We start from the raw sequence: 20,365 nt of genomic DNA on the forward strand, positions 1-20,365 counted from the left end.
TGTCACTGTGGTTAATTGGGTCTTTATGTCACTTGCTTGGGTCTAGTTAATTAAGCTGTCAGAGCCTCTGAAATCCCATGCTGGCATACGCACGCACGCACACACACACACACACACACACACACACACACACACACACCTTATTGTAACCTGCCCAGTCTTGGCATGTATTGCATTGTAGTGGTGTTGGTGGCTGTTGTAAATTCCCCACAGCAGCAGTGGGCAGCAGGATTGTCCTAATCACCTCCCAAGTGGGGACGCAGACAGAAACACAAGGACATATGGCCAATTAAGTCAATGATGTGAAATGGCATGGATATACTGTAGGTAACGCTATGTCTGAGCCCATTTTTACACAATTAGTATCATTTAATGGCAAGATCTGGCTACTTTTAACAACCGTTTCTGAACATTGACACTCAAACTGAATCGAATCCATTTCATATGTGGCTGGTTTTTTTTTGGTCTCTGACTTTTGATTGAGAGATGACCTCATATTTAGTGTGTGTGTGCTTGTGTGTGTGTGTGTGATGGCAACTCAAATGGGGACTGTCATTTCCGTCCCAGATGTTCCTGTGCAGTGCTTTAACTGGGTCCTGTTAATCCAGTAATGTGCAAATCCTCTACAATGTTTACACTGTATAAATGGTGATCATGCTTTCTGTCTACTCATGTGCCGAGTTGTTAATAATGCCTGTTGTGTTGTATTTATTACCGTTGATACCATCTGTGCTGCTGCAACAATGCAACAAACAGTGGGTTTAGTAAAGGAAGGATGGGTTGTTTTGCTGGCAACCAAGCGGAACCAATCGGCAGTTGTAGAGGTACCAGTGAAGTGGCGTCGCAAGAGAAGAACAAAGCTATACCACACAGAAAGTAAACACAATAATAAACAGTAGAGCAGAAATATAATAATAGTATATGTGATAGTTAAAATGTCAATAAAGAGGAAAAAACACAGTTCCCACACTAACATAGTTGTCATTCTGGGAAAAAGACAACATGAGCAGATCTCATGTGTCATTCATATATGGAAATATACTCATATACTTTTTTATTATTATTACATGTAAGATCTTCCGTATGAGGGAACAAATATTACAGATTTATCATCAAAAAATAGGATTACCATGAGCAGGAATGATTCCTGCAGCTCAGCTGACACTCGGGAGTCGTTGGTGATTATTGCAGTCCCATTCACTAAAAGAATTGGCCTGAAAATCACAGTTCTCTGCTTTGATCTGTGTACACGTTGTGTGCAGCAGGGGTCAGTGACTTCCACCACAGGTGCACCACTCCACTTCCAAGTGGTCTGCTCGTGTGTTTGAATGTGGGGACCCACCACCAATGAGGAGTGTAAAAAGGACACAATCGTTACTTGGTCTGATTTTTTTCAGACACTGATTCGGGTTGAAGTGCTTTGTTTGATTGTGCAGGGAAGCCATTTAAGACAAATGGTTTTTTGTTGTTTTTGTGCGTGGCGGTTACTCCCTCCGTGATTGTCTGAAACAACAAAGTCCTTTTTGTTCATCTTATTACAATGGGCTAATTGTTTTGTCTAATATCAACACACACACACACACACACACACACAGGCCTCACCATATTTGTGTGCGCCGTTGGATTAAATTTCTATTAGCTTTCCTCGATTGAGTTGGAAGATTGTTGATTATGCAGTAATAGCCTTTGTTACTGCACTAATGAATAGCTTGATTACTATTCTTATTAGCTACACATTGGGAGGTGGGTTGATGTGTCGCTGTGTTTATTATGTAGGTGTCTGTGGCATCTGGTGGTATTATTGTTTGATAAAAATACACAGGCAGTCATAACCAATTGTCTGGGTCTGTGCCAAGAAAGCTGATGGCAGCGGAAGAGAAAGATGGATGATCTGCTCTGCCAACACTCGTCTTTCATTCGCTTTCTGTCGTCCTCACTCACTCGAAATTTGTTTTTTTTCTTTCATTCACCTGCTCTCTGTGTCTCCTGCGTACTGTCACTCAACGATTGTCCTTCATAATTCTTAATCACTCCTTTGTCTTCCTCTCACCCTCACTCATCTGCACTCTCTCTTTCCGTTTGTTTCCTGCCCTCCTCCTTTTATGTACCGCTTGTCTCCCGTTTTGTTTATCTGTGTCTTGGCTTGACTGAGGGTTTGTGCGCGCATGCGTGTGCGCGCACCTCTCTTATAATGTATGTGTGAACATATGTGCATGTGTGAGACTTTGATAATGGAGACAAGCTTCCCAATTACAATGATGACTCTCTCGCTGCCAGTCAGAGCCAATTACACATGTGGCACATCTGCTCGTGCGTGCAGGTGTGCGTGGTTGGGAAAGTGTTTCAGGTGGAACTTGCAAACCTATCGAAAGATTATCGTAGGATGTAATCGATGCGTCACACTGACCTGCACGGCTTGATTCAGCTCTTTGTGTGTTAGTGTATTTTCAAATAAATCAATATTTTTGAATGATTAAATCAATATTTTATTTGCTTCTTAAAAAGAGAGTGCATAAAAAGAAAAAGTCACTCATTCATACTGAAAAATCCCTGTCTAAAGGCAGCCCAGAGGAGTATTTGCTTCTGTAATACACTACAGCACGAAGCAAAGGATGAAAGTATGAATCATGTGTTTAGGCTTGCAAAGTAGTAGTAGTATGAGTCGACGTAATACTGAGTGTGTGTGTGGTTGGGGGGGTGGGGTTTCTGACACAATCAAACAACTTTGAAAAAAAGAGAGAACGTTTCACTCAGCACAGACTATAAAAACGTGGCCTGTTTTATTTCTTCTTTATAGGAGCAGAGTATTTGTTAAACAGTTGGCACATTATGTTTTTGAAATGGCTGGTTATGGCTCTGGCTGGTAAGTACATCAGCGCAAATGTGTTGATAAAAGCTCTGCCGTTAAAAAGATGTAAAAAAAAAACAACAAAAAAAACAACAATATCTGACCGATATTGGTTATTGATCGCTGCGTTGGACAGTTTAAAAAGTGGTATCACACGTCCCGATTTCAAAGCACCCGGCCCTCGTCAAACATCCAACAATTCATTGTTCTAAATGTAACGTTTATTTTAAAATCATAACCTTTTATTTAATGTCAGCCAAAGCTATTTGCTTGCCTACAGCTGGCAATTGCATTTCCTTTAAAACTCTCTCTTTATTGCAATGAATCAACATTTCATCATGTTGTTTCTTCCTCTGACTAATTCCTCCGAGGATGATGATTCAGAGTAGGATGCGCCATATTGATTCACAGATTTAAAAACACACTGATTGCACTGGGAATATAAAAGTGTGGCTTTTTCCTCCACAAATACAGAAAGAGAGTATTTAAACAGTTTCCATGTCCTTGTATGTCTTGTGCATTCTTAGTGTCTCTCTGTCTCTCTCTCTGTCTCTGCTCTGATGTCCAACACCTTGCCCTCAGTTTGCCGTGAAGTGGGAGTGGGTGGCGTGTAGAGAGCTGGGATTATTAAAATATTGGCAGGCGCACGGTGCACGCGCACACACACTCAGTCCCCACCCACACAAAGGTAACATATGAGAGCTCTTTAACCCACTCATCTGTGGTCTTACAGGGATCTAAATAATATAGTTATAATCAAGGGGATAATCCTCGGTGATGAAGTGATTTATGTTCTTATACACACACACACACACACACACACACACACACACACACACATGCAGTACAGCCAGATTCTTATTGTATACTTGCAGAGTTTTATTATAACTGTAGACAATACTGTATTACACCATCTTGTATCTGTAGCCTGCTACTACTTGGAGAAGAAATAAATGAATATTGTGATTCAGTGGTAGATTCCGGCCCACACACACACACACACACACACACTCACACACACACACACACACACCCGCGCATCTCTGCACGTTATCAATCCCATATGAGAGTCTTTGTCGTGGCTCTACAAAGCATGTCGTATTTCAGCGTTTTTGTCATAGATATTGTTTACGTTGTTATCGCACTTCTTGCTCTGTGGTGTGGTCTGCCATGGGTTTGGGCTTGTGCAAGATTTATACTGTGTTTCTCAGTGAGACTGTGAGGTTCCCGCTCTTGGTAGCAGATATACAGTGACAACACAACAACATTGTGTTTTTAAAAGACTTAATGCTGCTCTCCAGGGCAAAAAAGTATCTCTATATCTTGGCGTACTTTTATCTTGCACAGCATGTACCAAAGCTTTTGTTTCACGGCCACGTAAAGATGCATATCTCAATAGACGGCAGAAGACTTTACACTTTCATGCTGTGACTGTCTTTATATTCTGCAGCTCGAGATGAAACATCTCCCTAAAGTTGCGACTAAGACAACATAAAGGGGTATTTACATATTTTAATGTGGCGCTGCTCCCTACACACACACACACACACACACACACACACGCAGTAATTTGCAATATCTTGCCACTACAACCAAGTACATATATATATTATATTTAGTAGCCCAAGGACAGAGCCGAAGAAAACATGAACAAAGTGAGTTTTTAATTGACTGGAAAAAAAAAAGATTATCTCTTGGAAAAGAGAAATAAATAAACCAGATTGTACGTGCGTGTGTTTGGAAGGCAAAAGAGAGGAGACCACGGGGGTAAAGAGTTAAAATAACACATTTACATTTTCCTCTGGCGTATGCTTTATCCAATCAGCCACACCAGCTGTGGCTAATGATGCGGTGGCAGTGGTCATATAGTCACCACATGTGGTCTTTGTCTGAGTCCAGCTCGACACGCGTCAGTCTCACATACGGGCGTCATCAAACACCGCTGCCGCTTTTAGAGCATAATCAGCCCACCACTCTTATCTAAAAAAGGTTTGTATGAGTATTTCTTTTATTGTATACTAGACTGGCTGCACAAACAAGTCACTTTTGATCACATCTATTGGTTTTAATATTTACCATTTTAATGACATTAAATATTTGCTTTTTCAGTGGTGTAAAAAAAAAAAAGGTGAAATTTTTCCCACGTAGCGGTAGAAATCGTCAAGGTAAGCATTATAGCATTATAAAGCAGGTGGTCCCACGGGTTAATTAGAAATTGCTTTTTTAGAAGAACGTCGACATGTTTGTCCTCACTACTGTTTGTTGACTGACAGTAAGTTAATGATGTTTAAAGTAAGGAAGCGGCAGCGCGAGGGAGGGAAGTAAATTGGTGCAGTTGAATCAATAAATTAAATATGAAACAAACAGATACTGTGGGAATAGGCGGACAGACTATGCAGGATTAGTGGATGAAGAAAGTTGATACACACACACACACACATATATATGTTCCAATCTTGTTCTTTTCTTTTTTCCTCTCGTCTAACCTTTACTTTGTAATCAAAAAGTAAAAGGTCACACGGTGTCTGATTTAAGAGAATTCAGAGCTACAGTAAAGCCGCCTGACCGAGGTTTGCTCGGGAATCTCTGGCGATCGGACAGAGGAGCAGAGGCAGGTGGAGCGACTGCGGGCAGGGGAGAACGACAGCTGAGTTTCAGCGCGCAGTAAACTCAAGAATAACGCAGTATTTTCCTCTCTCCTCTCTACATCTGAGATTTCCATTCTCTAATGCGATGGGAGGAGGAAATTAAACAACGTGGCTCAGACATTTATGGGCCCGCCGTAAAGCTCGGACATGCTGAATTTATGAGGGTTTGCACCAGTAAATACAGCACTCAGGAAATGTGATTAGGCTCATAAACAGGGCAGTTCCCCACTGTCCTACCCTTCACCTAAAGTATCTTGTGAAAGCATATGTTGGGGACATTTTTCTTTTCCGCACTGACGTCCCGCGGTTCACTTATGACGAGGGAGATCACAGCTGTGTGATTTGTGTTGACTTGTTGCTCGGACTGCTTCCCTGTCGTGTCAGTGATTGAAACACATGAAATCTACCCGGATACATGTTGTTACTGTTAATGTTATTATCGTATGTTACTTCAAACATTTGCTCTCTAGTATGAGAAGAGCGGTCACTACAGAGCCATTTGCATGCTTCTGTTAATTCTCTGAGTGGAGCCTTGAGAAACAAGATTACTACAGCGTCTTGTTTTGAGTCCTTCAATCCCATTTTTCTTTTTGTTGTTGTTGTCGTCGTCGGGAAAGGTAGAAAAACTGGGTTATTATTCTTTGCCTCTTTCACTCTCACAGTTGGACTCTTTTAGACAGACATTTAGGGAAATCTATTATACCCCACCCCTTCTCCTTTTGTCAGGCACTGCTTTCAGCATGGATTAGTTGTGAAACAAGATTATGACGTTGATCTTAATTTTCCTTCACCTGGCAACGTCTGTTGTGTTTGTTCCAAGCAGAGACTTCAGATGAAAAATTGTTTATCTGGTTTCATTTGTTTTTGGCTTCGGGGAGAAACCTGCTCACTCCAATCAGATGAGACATGTACCTCTACTGTATAGTGTCTTTACTAGGGTTGGGTACCGTTCATAATTCAACCGATTCGGTACCGATATCTGGAAGTCGGTGCCTTAGTTTGGTACTTTTAAAATGTTGTAAAACAAAGTCTACACTTCTCAGTTTCACTTTTTTATTATGAAGCTTAAAAAAAGATCACGTTATTTCCAACTACCTGTTCACCTAGTTAGTGAGCGGACAATTACCTGAGCGTGTCGATGAGGTGGATTCATGTTTCTGGCTTCGGTAGTAGTAGCACTGCTAGCGTTGGTAGCTGATGCAGGAGTTGTTTCCATGATCCTGTGTTTGTATTTCATCAGGTTTGAGGTGTTTCGCGGATATTACATTGAACGGCGTCTGCGACTAATCGTGTGCCATGCAGCCACACTCTCGACCGCTTTCAGCTCGCCATTATTGCTGTCGCGCTCTCGCAGCCTCGCGATGTGTTGCTCTCACATTCCCGCGCTTTCTCTCCCAGACCGAAATTTGGTACAGATTCATTAAAAGTGAACCCATACTCGGACATTTGCTCTTTAGCTCGTTGGTTATTTACTTATGTAAAAAGCGACAGTTGTGGACATAAGTATATAATACATATGTAATAGTGCCCAGGTTAGTAGATTACTAGTCCCTTTGGCAGATGCTAAAAGACAAAAACAACAGTGCAGAATTAACAAATGTGGTGCATGCCTACAAGATACGTACTGTCTCCTCTGGCAGTGGCGCTGGTGGTTTGTGCCACTGACAGCTTTTAGTTTGACATGTTTCTTTAACGGAGGTGTTCATGTGTCTGAATGTCTGTGCTTGTACTTCAGAGGTTGTAGAGAAACCTTCACACTGACCTTGTTTCCCTCTGTCGTTGTGTCCCAGGTGGAGTGGTTGAAGAATGAAGAGATAATCGACCCGGCAGAGGACAGAAACTTTTACATCACCATCGACCACAACTTGATCATCAAGCAGGCGCGTCTGTCCGACACGGCCAACTACACGTGTGTGGCCAAGAACATCGTCGCCAAAAGAAGAAGCACTACAGCAACTGTCATTGTTTACGGTAAGCGTTGTGTCTTTGTGTAACCTTGTCACTCAGATCCATCATTGTCGGGACGTTATCGGTGTTTTCATATGTTGAATATTTGGACGTATTTCAAAAATGCAGACAACAGCCACCCGACGGTGTCTCTGATCATCCACGCCAGCACCCATCTGCCACATAACATTAGCTCGGCTCCCATGCCAGCGCACTCGCTTTGTGATTGGCCTGATATTCCCACATGGTCCTTAACCTCATCCAATTCACATCCGCCAATCACACCTTCGCTTTTAAATGGCAGCGCTTGGGCTTTCCAACTGTCTGTGCTTTAAGCTTGTACAACATATGTGAAAAATGCAGTTTTTTATTTTATCATTGCTCCCCTGTGCTGTTTTTAACAAAAGACACGAAAGGAAAAACTTTTTTGGAATAAAAAACAGGGATCGCTTGCATTCTCTTTTTTTTTTCTTTTTTTTTTTCTTTACATTTTACCAACTGTGAGCCTAACATGAGAGGATAGGACACGACGTACAGGGGGAAAAAACGCGTATCACACACACACAAACGGCGCTCCTCTCAGATACAGCGGCAGTGGCTTGATCCACTTCGAAGAGTGTTTGAATCAAGAATAACGCCGCATGTGTGCCTGTGCGAGGGACGGAGTGGTTTGACACTGATGTATCCTCACAGAAATAGATTGTTCAATCTTCTCGGCTGCACGAGAGCCCGGCTGACACTGTTGACAAGGTGAAATAGTCACGGGGAAGAAGAAGAAGAAGAAACAGAGGAACATATGGGGCTATAGATGGAATGCAGACAGGTGAGGAGAAAGAGGAGAACGCAGTGAGTCCAAACAAGTATGACAAAAAAAGGAAGTGCACCTGATTCTCCTGGCTACTTTCTCCCAGATGATTCATTTCTAATTGGGTGCTGGGAAAGAGGAGTGGGTACTGTCCACTGGGCTGAGACAGAACTGTCGAGAAGCAGCCGAGGAATTTCAGCCCACTTACACCTCAGCAGATGTCAACCCTCGTTCTCTCGAATGTCCGCGTGACTCATTCTAACTTTATACCTGATTTCTCTCCTTCTGTCTCATCTGCCCTCATTATTGTCCTCGCTAATGCCGTTCCCCCCCGTGGACGTGTTACAAAATAATGAACAGGCAGTCAAGTCTGGACATGACAGTGTGCTGGGATGTCTTTTAGAAGAACAAACAAGAGAGAAGAAGTTTTAAAGAGACGAAAAAGACGACAAGGACAACTAGTTTGGCTATTGGGGATTCAGAAAACGAATTTTCAAGCAGACTGACAGTTTCACTGTGAGGTACACACATACATTGTGTGCCCATCTCCTTTATTAGTGAGTGTCTTCACAGTAGGAGACGTTTGTCCCACAGTAGCAGGGTAATTGAAAAGTTGCACAAGACTCTGTGTGTGTGTGTGTGTGTGTGTGTGTGTGTGTGTGTGTGTGTGTGTGTGTGTGTGTTAACTGTCTGCTCTCAGCCCTCTGGCCCCTGTAAACCACATACTGACTCCATCAAGACAAATAGTTAAATAAAATCAAACGACACATTAAAACCCGCACGTGTCTCCATGTAGTTTGAGGCCCGGAATACAAGCGGTTTGAACAGAATACAAGAGATTTAAATGCCACAGAATTATTATATATATATATATATATATATATATATATATATATATATATATATATATATACATATATATATATACATATATATATATATATATATGTATATATATACATATATATATATACATATATATATATACATATATATATATATATATATATGAATGTAATTTGCTGTTAATCACTTAAGGCAACACAGTGTCAGATTTCAACCTTCAACTTTGAATATGAACCCTGGAAATAAATGGGAAAAAAAGATTTTTAGCAACTGTTTTGATAAAAAAAAAAATATATATATATATATATATATATATATATATATGTATATGTATGAATGTTGGTTTTCTTTCTCGACTGAAATGTGATATCGCTGGTTCTTGAATGTCCGTTTAAGTGACTGATCTCTGTTGCCACAGTGAATGGCGGTTGGTCGACATGGACAGAGTGGTCAGTGTGTAACAGCCGCTGTGGTCGAGGCTTCCAGAAACGAACCCGGAGCTGCACTAATCCCGCACCTCTTAACGGAGGAATGCCCTGTGATGGACAGGCCATCCAGAAGCTGTCCTGCACCACACTCTGCACCGGTAATCCTGTTCTATTCCAACTTTCATTTAATCTAGATCTATCTTTTTGGTAATTAACTTTGAGTATGTGTCTGTTTTATTCTGCATTCAGCTTCTGCTGCATTCTTTTATAATATATACTGTATGCTACACCAGGGCCGAATTAAGCACAGTGTCTCTTGTCTGTTCTTGTGATTCCAATTCCCTTGGCCCTCCCCATCTTTTCCCTCTAGTGGACGGAGTGTGGACAGAATGGAGTAAGTGGTCCGCCTGTGGGACAGAGTGTACCCAGTGGAGACGGAGAGAATGCAACAACCCCGCTCCTAAAAACGGAGGAAAGGACTGCGAAGGCCTCGTGCTCCAGTCGCAGAATTGCACCGACGGACTCTGTATGCAAAGTGAGTTCCCAATCATGATTCTCTCGGAGCCGAGGCGTTGATGGGTGTCTTTTAAATGCGTCAGAGTTGTCTCGTACATCAGTTCCAGCCGTGAAAAACGAGCACGCCAACATTTTTAACAACTGCCTCGCAGTGTCTGCTTCAGATGATTCTAGACTTTATTGTTCAATGAACTCGTATAAGACGGATACTTAGGATGGTGATGGATGTTGAGATTTTTAGCCAGAGGATGAGAACCACAGTGAGTGAGAAGAAGTCCTTGTTGAGAAATTGATCACGCGATTTTATTTTTTATTTTTATTCAATGAAATGAACTTAGTAGGCAGATATGGTGACATGGTGCCAAAGGAATATCAGAATATCAGCGTCATCCATCAACACTGAGGGCAGTACGCGGGTAAACGGCGTCATTCGCACGTCTATGACACTTTGCAGATTATCTACGTGTGGCCCAAAAATGTGTTACTGCGCACACTGCACACGTTGACTGCACATGTTCCATTATATTAGAGTGGAAACAGAACATGGTATGATACCATACCATAAAAGACTTTTCCAAATGGTAATGTAACATGTAACATTCACATTCTAATACAGAATCGGATTCAATTTGACCAGACTTATAAAACTTGACTGGAAAACACAGTAAGCATGTGTAGGGCTTTTATTTCCTTTTGAAGGAAGTGACTTTGACGGCGACTTTTTGTCAGTTTTATGATTTGTTTTTCAATCCCAGCATCCTCTGTTGTTGTGGGAAAGAGACATGCATCTCAGATCCGCTGTCTAATGACCGAATAACACATTTATCTCTGGAAATCCGCAAAAAACTGTATATTTTTCTTTTGGGTGAAGTAGCCCTTTAATATAGCACCTTTCGCAGATACAAATTGTCATTACAGTGCATTAAATCAACAACAACAAGTACACTGTTAAAAACAATGAGGACAGAGACTTCTGTCTTGAAGTGATAGACTCTTCAAGACTCTAATTTTTAACATATTCTGTCATTTTCAGTCGGGCAGTGACTCGGCACCATCTTTCTTGCTTATTTTTCTATATTATTTTTTCTTTGCTCTGCTTCCTCCCTTCCCCCATCATCCCCTCCCTCACCTCACTCTCCTCTCCTCTCCTCTCCCCCTGCAAACCCCTGCTATTTGCATTCAGAATCTCTTCCTTGCATTGGTATCTTCTTCCTCTCAGTCCCTCTGGTTTAAACTGTTCCTGTGGGAAAACCCGCTTCTCTTTTTCCTTTTTTACTGTCATTTGCACTCAGCCACTAATCTGAAAAAAAAACACTTACACACATACACATGAAACACTTTATCTATATATGGAAATTAATACTAAATAATGACAAAAACCTGATCTGAAATGCCCCTTACAATTTCTCACACTAAAGAAAAAAGGTGTGGTAATTTTCAGCATGGAAAATGTTGGCTGAGTCATCATGGCACAAATACCAGCAGCAGTTGTTTTTTTTATTTTCCAAGGTGGAGGCAATTATATTTGTTGACTTGTAGGAATAGTGCTTGTTACTTCCTGTGCTCAAGAATAATTGGCAGAAAAGCATCTGTGAAGTGAGAGAGGCCTGTCGCACGGAAGAGGAGCGACGAAACGTCAAAACAAAACAAAAATAGTGCACATGTACACCAGTGCTTGTAATTAAGGCGTCAAATCTCCAGTTAGTCGTTATTCTTTCACGACATGGTAACAATGAAAGGGATTTTCCTCAATAGGATTTTTTTTTTTTCCTTTCAAAACTGGATCATCTATGTTTGTCGTCATAAACAATGAATTAATTCCTGGCCGAGGAAACCTTATAGTTCCTCACAGTCATGTTTGGATTGCTGCTGCCTTATTTTATTAACGGTGGTTTCTTATTTCTTTCTTCTTACATACATTCAAACGGTGTATGTTTTCTTTTTTGTATTGTAGTATTGAACCTTGCTCTTTGATCATATGTAAGAGCAAGGTTCAATACTTACAATACAATAATAGAGAAAAGGTTGTGATTGCATGTTTTTAGAGTTTGGGGTTTCTGTGATGTCGTCTTACAGATATGATATTTATTTTTCCTATTTCTGATCAGGTGGTGTGTTTCTGTCGTTAACTTTTGTTGTACTGCGGAAGTAGAGTATTAGGGCCAAATGAAAAAGAAAAAAAATTGAAAGAAAGAAAAATAAAAGTTTTCTGACATTAGAGTCAGAATCCTGGGAGAATGGTTTGAATTCTGAGATTAAAGTCGGAATAAAAAAAAAGTCAGAATTCTGAGATTAAAAAATCAGAATTGTGAGATTAAAGTCGGAATAAAAAAAGTCAGAATTCTGAGATTAAAAAGTCAGAATTGTCAGATAGAATTTTATAAAGTCAGAATTATGGGATTAAAGTCTGAATACTAAGAAAACAGAATTGTGACTTTAATCTCAGGATCAGAATTTTGACTTTAATCTCAGAATTTAAACCAAAATTCTGACTTTAATCTCAGAATTTAAACCAAAATTCTGACTTTAATCTCAGAATTCTGCCTTTTTTTTATTCTGACTTTTATCCAAGAATTCTGACTTTTTTAATTCTGACTTTAATCTCAGAATTCTGACTCAAATCTCAGAATTCATGCTGTTTTTTTTGTTTTTTTTCTTTCAATTTTTAATGTATTTTTTTTACATGTGGTCCTAATACTCTTCCGTAGTGGTCCTTTTGGTGAAGTTACAAATTTAATTAGTCAGATGTTCTGTGTGTATTTCGTCAGTGAGTTTAATACCTGATGCTAAATGAGCTTGAGCTTGTGCACTGGATTTCCCTCTGCAGCTGGCGGGGAACAGATAGCCGCGATGATTTAATCGATGTCACAAGCAATCGGATAATATGATGTAATCCCTCCAAAAGCTATTCCCGTAGGCACATTATTGACAGAACTTACTGTACACGCAAAGCCCTGCCCACTCCCAACACACTGTATTGTATACTGTGTCTAGCATCCATCAGAGGGATTCCCTGAGGCCCGTGAGGTACGGCCTCAGCAGCATAAAAACCCGGAGAGGTATAGATTTAGGCTCGTTTCCCCTAAATGATTTTCTGCCTTTAAAATGAGTCTTCAGACGTGGTTTTATGTCGACACTAATGTTTCAGCTGCTTCCTGTAGCATTAACATGAATGTCTGAGCATGTGTGTGTGTGTGATGCTGTGTACAGTTTGGTTGTCAGGGGTTTTGCATGAAGAGCATTTAATCCAAGGAGTCTAATTTAAAGGATTGGATTGACTCCTGCAGCATTCTTGTGCTTCATTATTGATGCCTTTTTAAAAGTCACATTATATTGTATCTACTGTGATGTAGATGGATATAGGATCGACATTTGCATAGTCAGAGTTTTTTTAGGCTTCATCAATGTTCCTTTTTGCTCAAAAGAAACAAAACACAGCAACACACCACCCCACTCTGCTTCATCCTTTTTCTCATTCTTCCTCTCACTAACACCGCCTCCCACTCTATTAATCTCCTCTACGGTCTCTGCTGCCTTTTTTTCTAACGTTGTCTTGTTAAATCCTGAGAGGTAGAAATCCATTCCACATCACTTGTGCCCTGCACACAGTGCCTCTCCTCTCTGTGTGCGTGTGCCTATCTCAGATTGTGTGTATATATATGTGTGTGTGCCGTTGTTTTTTCCAGATTTCTTTGCTTTTTATATTTATTTTTTTTTATGTTTTCGGCCTGTTGACATTTGTCTGACACATCGATCAGGTTCCTTAGAACAGATTTACTCAGGGCTTCACTGCGTCGTCCTCGAGCGCGTGACATTTCACTCACTCCCTGCTCTGTGTGAATATGGGAACTACAGAACACTACTTTGCCACTCAGAGCAGAGCATAGTATTTTTGAAAAATTGTGCTTCCCAACCTCAGTTTCCCCTGAGTTGAGAAATATCTTTATTCTTTTTTTTTGTTACGTGCCCACCAGTGACACTTTGTCCTGTTAGCCTAACTGTTAGCGAAGATGGCGGACACGGTTTACATTCTGGGAATGAGGTCCCGTCGCCCTCTAAAAAGTTTAAGCACTTTTTTTTTGTTTCGTGCCCACCAGTGACTCTTGGTCCGAGGCTTGAAACTGCAACGGGGGCTCATTCCCAGAATGTAAACAATGTCGGCCATCTTTGCTAAAAGTTACGCTAACAGGACCGAGTGTCACTGGTGGGCACGTAACAAAGAAAAGAATAAACATATTTCTCAACTCAGGGGAAACTGAGGTTGGGAAGTACAATTTTTCAAAAATACTACTTTATACTCCTTTAATTGAATCGAAAAGTAACCGAGATTTTGGTGTCACAGCAGTGCCACGTGCTAAATTGCCAATTTACCACACACCTTCAAAATTCTTCTGTGCAATTCAACAGCAGTCGTGTGTGCTGAATTATTTTATTTCGCACATCACCCCACTTAACCTTGTCAGTGTTTCCTCCCCTTTGGTGTGTCGGCACGTCTTCTGTCGTCAGCTGGTCTGGCAAGAAGCTTTTAAGGGCACCATGTTGCTCTATTGCCTTTATTAATTATACACCAGCACTTCAATTATTCATCAGTACATCAGCAATTTATCTGTGTCATAAATCTCCTCTGTGCACTGACTAAGTGGACCATTCAACATGACACAACAGTAACTGTGTCACGGGGTTTTACTTTTGTGTGTGTTTGTGTTATTTCTTTCCATTTTGAGGATTTATAAGATTTCTTTAAACTCCACTTACTTGGCACCATGAGAGAATCAAACGTACAGTATTTACATTTTTATTTCTTTGTCTTGTCATGTCTTGCCCCGTTTTATTTGACGTGTTTGTTTGATTTTTTGTTTTCTTCCTCTCCTTTCCTGCATCCATTCCATCATCGCCTCCTCCTGTCCTCAGGTTCATTGTTTCAGAAGTCCACTGAGTCCAAAGAAAAGAGTGATTTGGGAATCCCATGTAAGTCAATGTTTTCTGTTTTCTGTTTCGTCATCATGGTCCACTTTTTTTGTCCTTTTGTCTTAACTCATCTCAGTGTTTCCTTCTTTGATTTATGTCCAACCTCGGGATCACACTTTGTGTTTTATTGTTTGGTTTTATTGTTAGAAAAAAGTCAATTTTTATTGTGTTTTTTTTTCTCTTGATTTATGATTTCTTCACTTGCTACCCAATATTTTTTTCCTATATTGATCAAACAATCACCTTCAAACAGCGGGGGTCACCGGTTTTTCATTCGCTCGCACTACGTAAGACATATTAGATTCACGGCTGTTGTATTAGGTGGGAATATTGGTTTGCGAGATGCACTGAATTATTTAGGATAAACATTTCTTCAAATATAATTACATCGGCAGCAAAAGTGCAATTAATGTCCCCTCGATTTTAAACAATAGCAGAAACCACAGTTGAAGGTTTTTCACAGTTGCGGTACCTTTTAAAAAAGCCATGAAATTATCCAAATAGAAACAACCTTTTCTAGGATTATCTTTAACATTATGAGCCATTTGATCATCAATATGTATCTTTACATCGTCTCCCATGATGTAAACCTAAAATCAGTTCAGAATGAATGCACTGTAGTGGTAGAACTGCAATTCCTTTTAATTAGCTTGATTTGTCCGTCCTTCCTGTTTGATCGCAGTGAATCGATTTAGCACCAGTTCACTTGATTCACAATTTGTTGCAGCTGTGGTCATTTTGGAGAGTCGCCAGCCTGCACTGTATCACTGCCAAAATAGACAGTTTGCCTCTGTACTGAACACTCGCGTTGCATTTACAAGCATCTCGGTTCATCGAGAACTCAGGGGAATATGACGTGACCGTGCACTGACAGACATTTTGGATCCGTTGTTCTGATTTGACCCATTTTGCCTTTGAAGCGTCCAACAAATGAACGATTCCTTTTGGCAGATTGGTTCATCGCTAATGTTTTATTTGTGAAAGGGAAACAAATATTCTGCAGGAACGTAGACAGAAATAAACCGCAGTGCCCTGGTACTGTTGGACATAATATTCCACATTAACTATGTGGAAGACAGAAATCAAGAGGTGAAAGTGAGTGAAGAGGACGTCCGCCATTTATTATTTCTGGGCTTTCTCACCTCCCCCATTGTTCGAGCTCCCATTTCATCTTCAAACGGGTACGTAAGTGTCTGTCATGCGTTGTAATGACTTTGGTTTAGGGTCTGCTCGAGCACTTTCATCACCCTGCACGAGGGTTCTGTGAGATGACTAGTCCTCCAATGCGTGCAGATACAGATACTGAGGGAACTAGAGAGGGACCAGGAGCAGCCATCGCTCATTTAATAGACTGTCAGTCTTGTTTTAATATTCAAATGTACAGTCGGTAACACGAGCACTGGGAGAAGGCATAAGTGGCTCTGAGACTTGCTAATCACCATGGCTGTGGTGATGACTTTCATTCATTCATTTATTTATTTGAAGATTTAGCCTCACGGCAGTTTATGTGGTAGATTAATCTTAATATTCAGCTGTATTTGTTTGTTGTTTACTGTTACAGTAGCTTTGCGTATTGTGATTAAATTAAAGTTAGACTCATCCCCGTCCAATATGCAGGAACTATTTGTAAATGTAACTTTATTAGCGTAACACTTTTCAATGATATGGAATGATTACATTTGACTATAAGTACATGGCCACACTAAGATGAGTTAAAAGGAAGGAAAAAAAAGGAATGGAAATATGTAAAAACGATGATAAACATGAGCTGATCAAGTATCGCATGAAGCTTTGATTAAAAACAAGATGGAGTTAGGTATGTGTGAGTTATCTCAGATCTAGATCGTTTGACATTTGCAGTTTGACCAATCATGCTTCGGTTGCCTCGGGGTAAACGGTCTGTGTGGAGAGTTGAGGAGGTGGAGCATATTGACAGAAATGTATCATTTATCAACCTTTTTTTTTGCAATCATATGCTGACGGCAGTTAAAAGAGATTTTGCCAAACACTCGCTCGCAAAATAAAGATAGTGGACGTCTCTTGTCTCTCAATTGCAGTTCAGTTCTTGTATCTCGCGTCGCTTAATGGACTGTAAATGGTGAACGGAAAATGGAAGTCTTGCCCTGAATATCTGTTGTCTAAACAGGAAGCCCCAAAATGATGTGGCCCCTCCCCCCAGAGGCTAATTCATTGCTGGACAAAATAGCTGAAGGTTTTTGAGATTGCAGTTAGACCTGATATTGAATTCTAGTTTCCCAACTGCAACTGTCTGTGTGACATTCATGTTATCTTTTACACAGAGGAGACGGCAGTCCAAAATGTATGATTTTTGTGTGTTAAATTTGAATTTTGAACTATGTAAAACATATTTAAAATAACATTTGTTTGAGGCTTTGTCTCATTACCAAAATTACCATAATAACCACGTGTTGGTGTTGATTCCCCGATAGCACAAACCGTCACACAGTTACGGTAATGCACGGTATTAAAGGGTTAAATTTAACTGTATGTTCAATTATTTACAATAAAACTGAATGTTAAATATGTTTAATGTGTGAAATGGACACTAATATTAACAGAAAACATTGCACACTAATCTACACTATTGTAATGTCGCTGTGGAACAGTGTGAGACAAGACACGTATCAGATAATTACTGTAGATATTATCATTACTATGTTAATAAAAGTAGAACAATGAACACAGCAGATGTTTTAGAACTTGTGATATACATATGTTTGCATTCAATGAGGGAAAATGAATGGCGTTACTTCCAGTTTGAAAACGCTACCTTAGAATGGCCCGACTCTGCCTTTGATTGGCTTAGCCAATCATCATTGTTCCGCCCCCGAAAAAAGAAAGATAACGGCTTCAATGATCTTAATTATTTTATTAAGATTTATTATAACTTTATTATTTTATAGTCAGTGACAGTTATTAGTTATTTTACCCCGTTACTGGGTAAAATAACACCATTAGGTGAAAGGGATGGGAATCGGTCAGTACTGGTCCGAGTATTGTCTTAGTCACTAATAATGGTCACACTGTAGTTGCCACATGCCCATGGTGCACTGTGAGCTTATGTCATGCATGAGACCTGAAATCCTCCAAAACAGAGAGGCAAAGAAGAAGAAACTGTGATAATTGCTGCTTCACTTTCCATCTGTGTACTCATTTGTTTGCTTGTTTTTCTCTTTTACTGAGAATATGACATAGTTGTTTGTGTCAGTTACAGATGTAGCGGACATACCAGGCCTGAGAGCCCTTAAAGAGTTCGTAGTTGGGATATTCAGCTTTTTTATGGAGCCAACAACCCAGCAATTAATCCATCACACTGATATGGATCAGAGAGCAAAAGAACAGGAACAAAACAAAACAGTCAGCGATTCGTAGTAGACTCTGACGGATAAAAAAAAAACTGGACACGACCCGAAGAAATTAAACAAGCAAAATCTCCACAGAATTCTCTTATCACAAAGGAGTCGTTCCTCCTACCATGGACTCTTGATACACTCCTTTTTTTGTTTTTTTTTTGTTTTTTCCAAATGAAATACCCCCGTTCAGACCTGGTATCAAAATCAATCTAAAGGTGATCTGACCACAAGTAGCGAGCAGACTGATTGAGAACATATCTGACCACATTAAACTGTGGTCAGAAATCCTGTCTTAAAGTACCTTGGTGCATTTGTCACATTGTCAGATATTGTAGTGAAGTTGAGATACTGGTTATCTTAGCTACGACTGCACTGTCAATCATTATTATTAATCACAATTCAATTGTCATGTAAGACAGTATGTACTATCCATATTTGATGTGTGTTGTTAACTCGCATGCAATTACCGGTCGTGGTAGATTACTTTCATAATCACTGACATACTGACGTTGTACGCTTCTGTTGTTGATAGCATTGTTGTTTAGTGTTTTAATGGAGTCATGGTGGAAGCCACATGTGTCATCTCTAGATTGAAGAACTAAAAGTTGAAGTTGAAGAAAGTTGAAGTTGCAATAAATAGAGGAAACATAGTTTAATATAGTATAAGTATACATTTTCCCGCCCGCCAAATTAACAGCAAGTCGATCCACAATAACAGGGCCTTTAAATTTGTGTTCTACATTTTTAGTTACAGTACTAAACTTAACTTGTACCGTCTGTATACGCCGGCTTCCACGTCTTCCATTATTCCAGACCATCTGAGCCATTTAACAGAAATCTCTCGTGGCAGAGGAAAGCCTGCTGGCACGCCTTACAACCTGAAACATCTGGGACCGCTGGCAAAACTTCCCTTATATGGCAACCGACAAAGCTTCTGGGGAAAGCCACATTGATGTGATGTCAGGTTACCAGCCCAACAACTAATGCTTTGGGGTCCAGCCCAAGTCTAATCCAAACAGTTTAGGCCAGTTTCTTCAGCTGTAATAACTGGAGTAATGTCATCGCAACAATTGCTCTTTACCATTATGTTAACAAATGGTCATTTGTACACCAACATAACTCCTTCCACCATCTTCCACCATCGCTCATGTTAAAACAGCACTATTTTTAACCACTTTCAGTTCATATTGTTCATATTTTTCTCCATTGCATTTTATCATTCATTGCATTTATACTTTGTTAGCAAAAAAATAACCAGAAATAAATTGTCTCATATTTGGAACCAGTCGTTTCTTGTGTGTTCCTTTTGAATTTAAGAGTTCTGAGATCCAGTCACAGCTTTTCATCTAAGGCTCATTTATTTTTTCACAATTTTAATTTGATTCAGTAGAAACTTGGCCCCCTTTATGAAGGCATATTCAATTCTGCTTTGACACTAACCAGACCTTATCATGTTCAGAGTGGGAGTAACCACAGCTGAGCCAAAGATTTGTATGGAGGGAGAAGGCTAGTGTTTTGTTTTTTTATTCCTATTTTGCTGCCAGAGGACACTGAGAAAGGTCATGATGTCCCTTTCATTGAGATAAAACATGAAGCTTGTGTTCAGTGCGAGTGCTACAATGGCACAATATTGCAGCGTTTTTGCACATTAAATGCAAAAGAATGACTTAATATAGAGAGTAGTGTTGGTCATATAGAAGTGCACCTCCTGGCTTGGGTGATGTCTTGGCACCAACAGCCAACTCTTCTTTTGCCAGATCACATTTACACATTTATATTGATGGTGATCGGCTGTCTACAGTTTGTCAACTCCTTCTTTTCCGGCTTCCGTGTCACTTACTTAAGGCAGGTGAGTTCAGTGCAGATGGTGTTTGTGTCAAGAAAGATCAAAGAGGCAGTTGAGAAGTGATACCCAGCTCTGCTTTGGATGCAGATCACAGAGATGATTGAGATGAGCTAAACTGAGTTTCCCTTGTTCCCCACGT

At 40.2% G+C, this 20,365-nt stretch overlaps 1 protein-coding gene across 1 annotated transcript in view; it reads left to right on the top strand.

Annotated features, from left to right (window-relative positions):
* The window catches only part of LOC122769435 (netrin receptor UNC5C-like), a 170,365-nt gene that overhangs the window by 125,502 nt on the left and 24,498 nt on the right, over positions 1-20,365 (top strand). The window contains exons 5-8 of the mRNA XM_044025955.1: positions 7,287-7,467; positions 9,513-9,680; positions 9,893-10,057; positions 14,950-15,006. Of these exons, the coding sequence (XP_043881890.1) occupies positions 7,287-7,467; positions 9,513-9,680; positions 9,893-10,057; positions 14,950-15,006 (571 nt within the window). The remainder of the gene's footprint in view (positions 1-7,286; positions 7,468-9,512; positions 9,681-9,892; positions 10,058-14,949; positions 15,007-20,365) is intronic.

This window comes from Solea senegalensis, linkage group LG5 (genome assembly GCF_019176455.1).
Source record: "Solea senegalensis isolate Sse05_10M linkage group LG5, IFAPA_SoseM_1, whole genome shotgun sequence".
Lineage (NCBI taxonomy): Eukaryota > Metazoa > Chordata > Actinopteri > Pleuronectiformes > Soleidae > Solea > Solea senegalensis.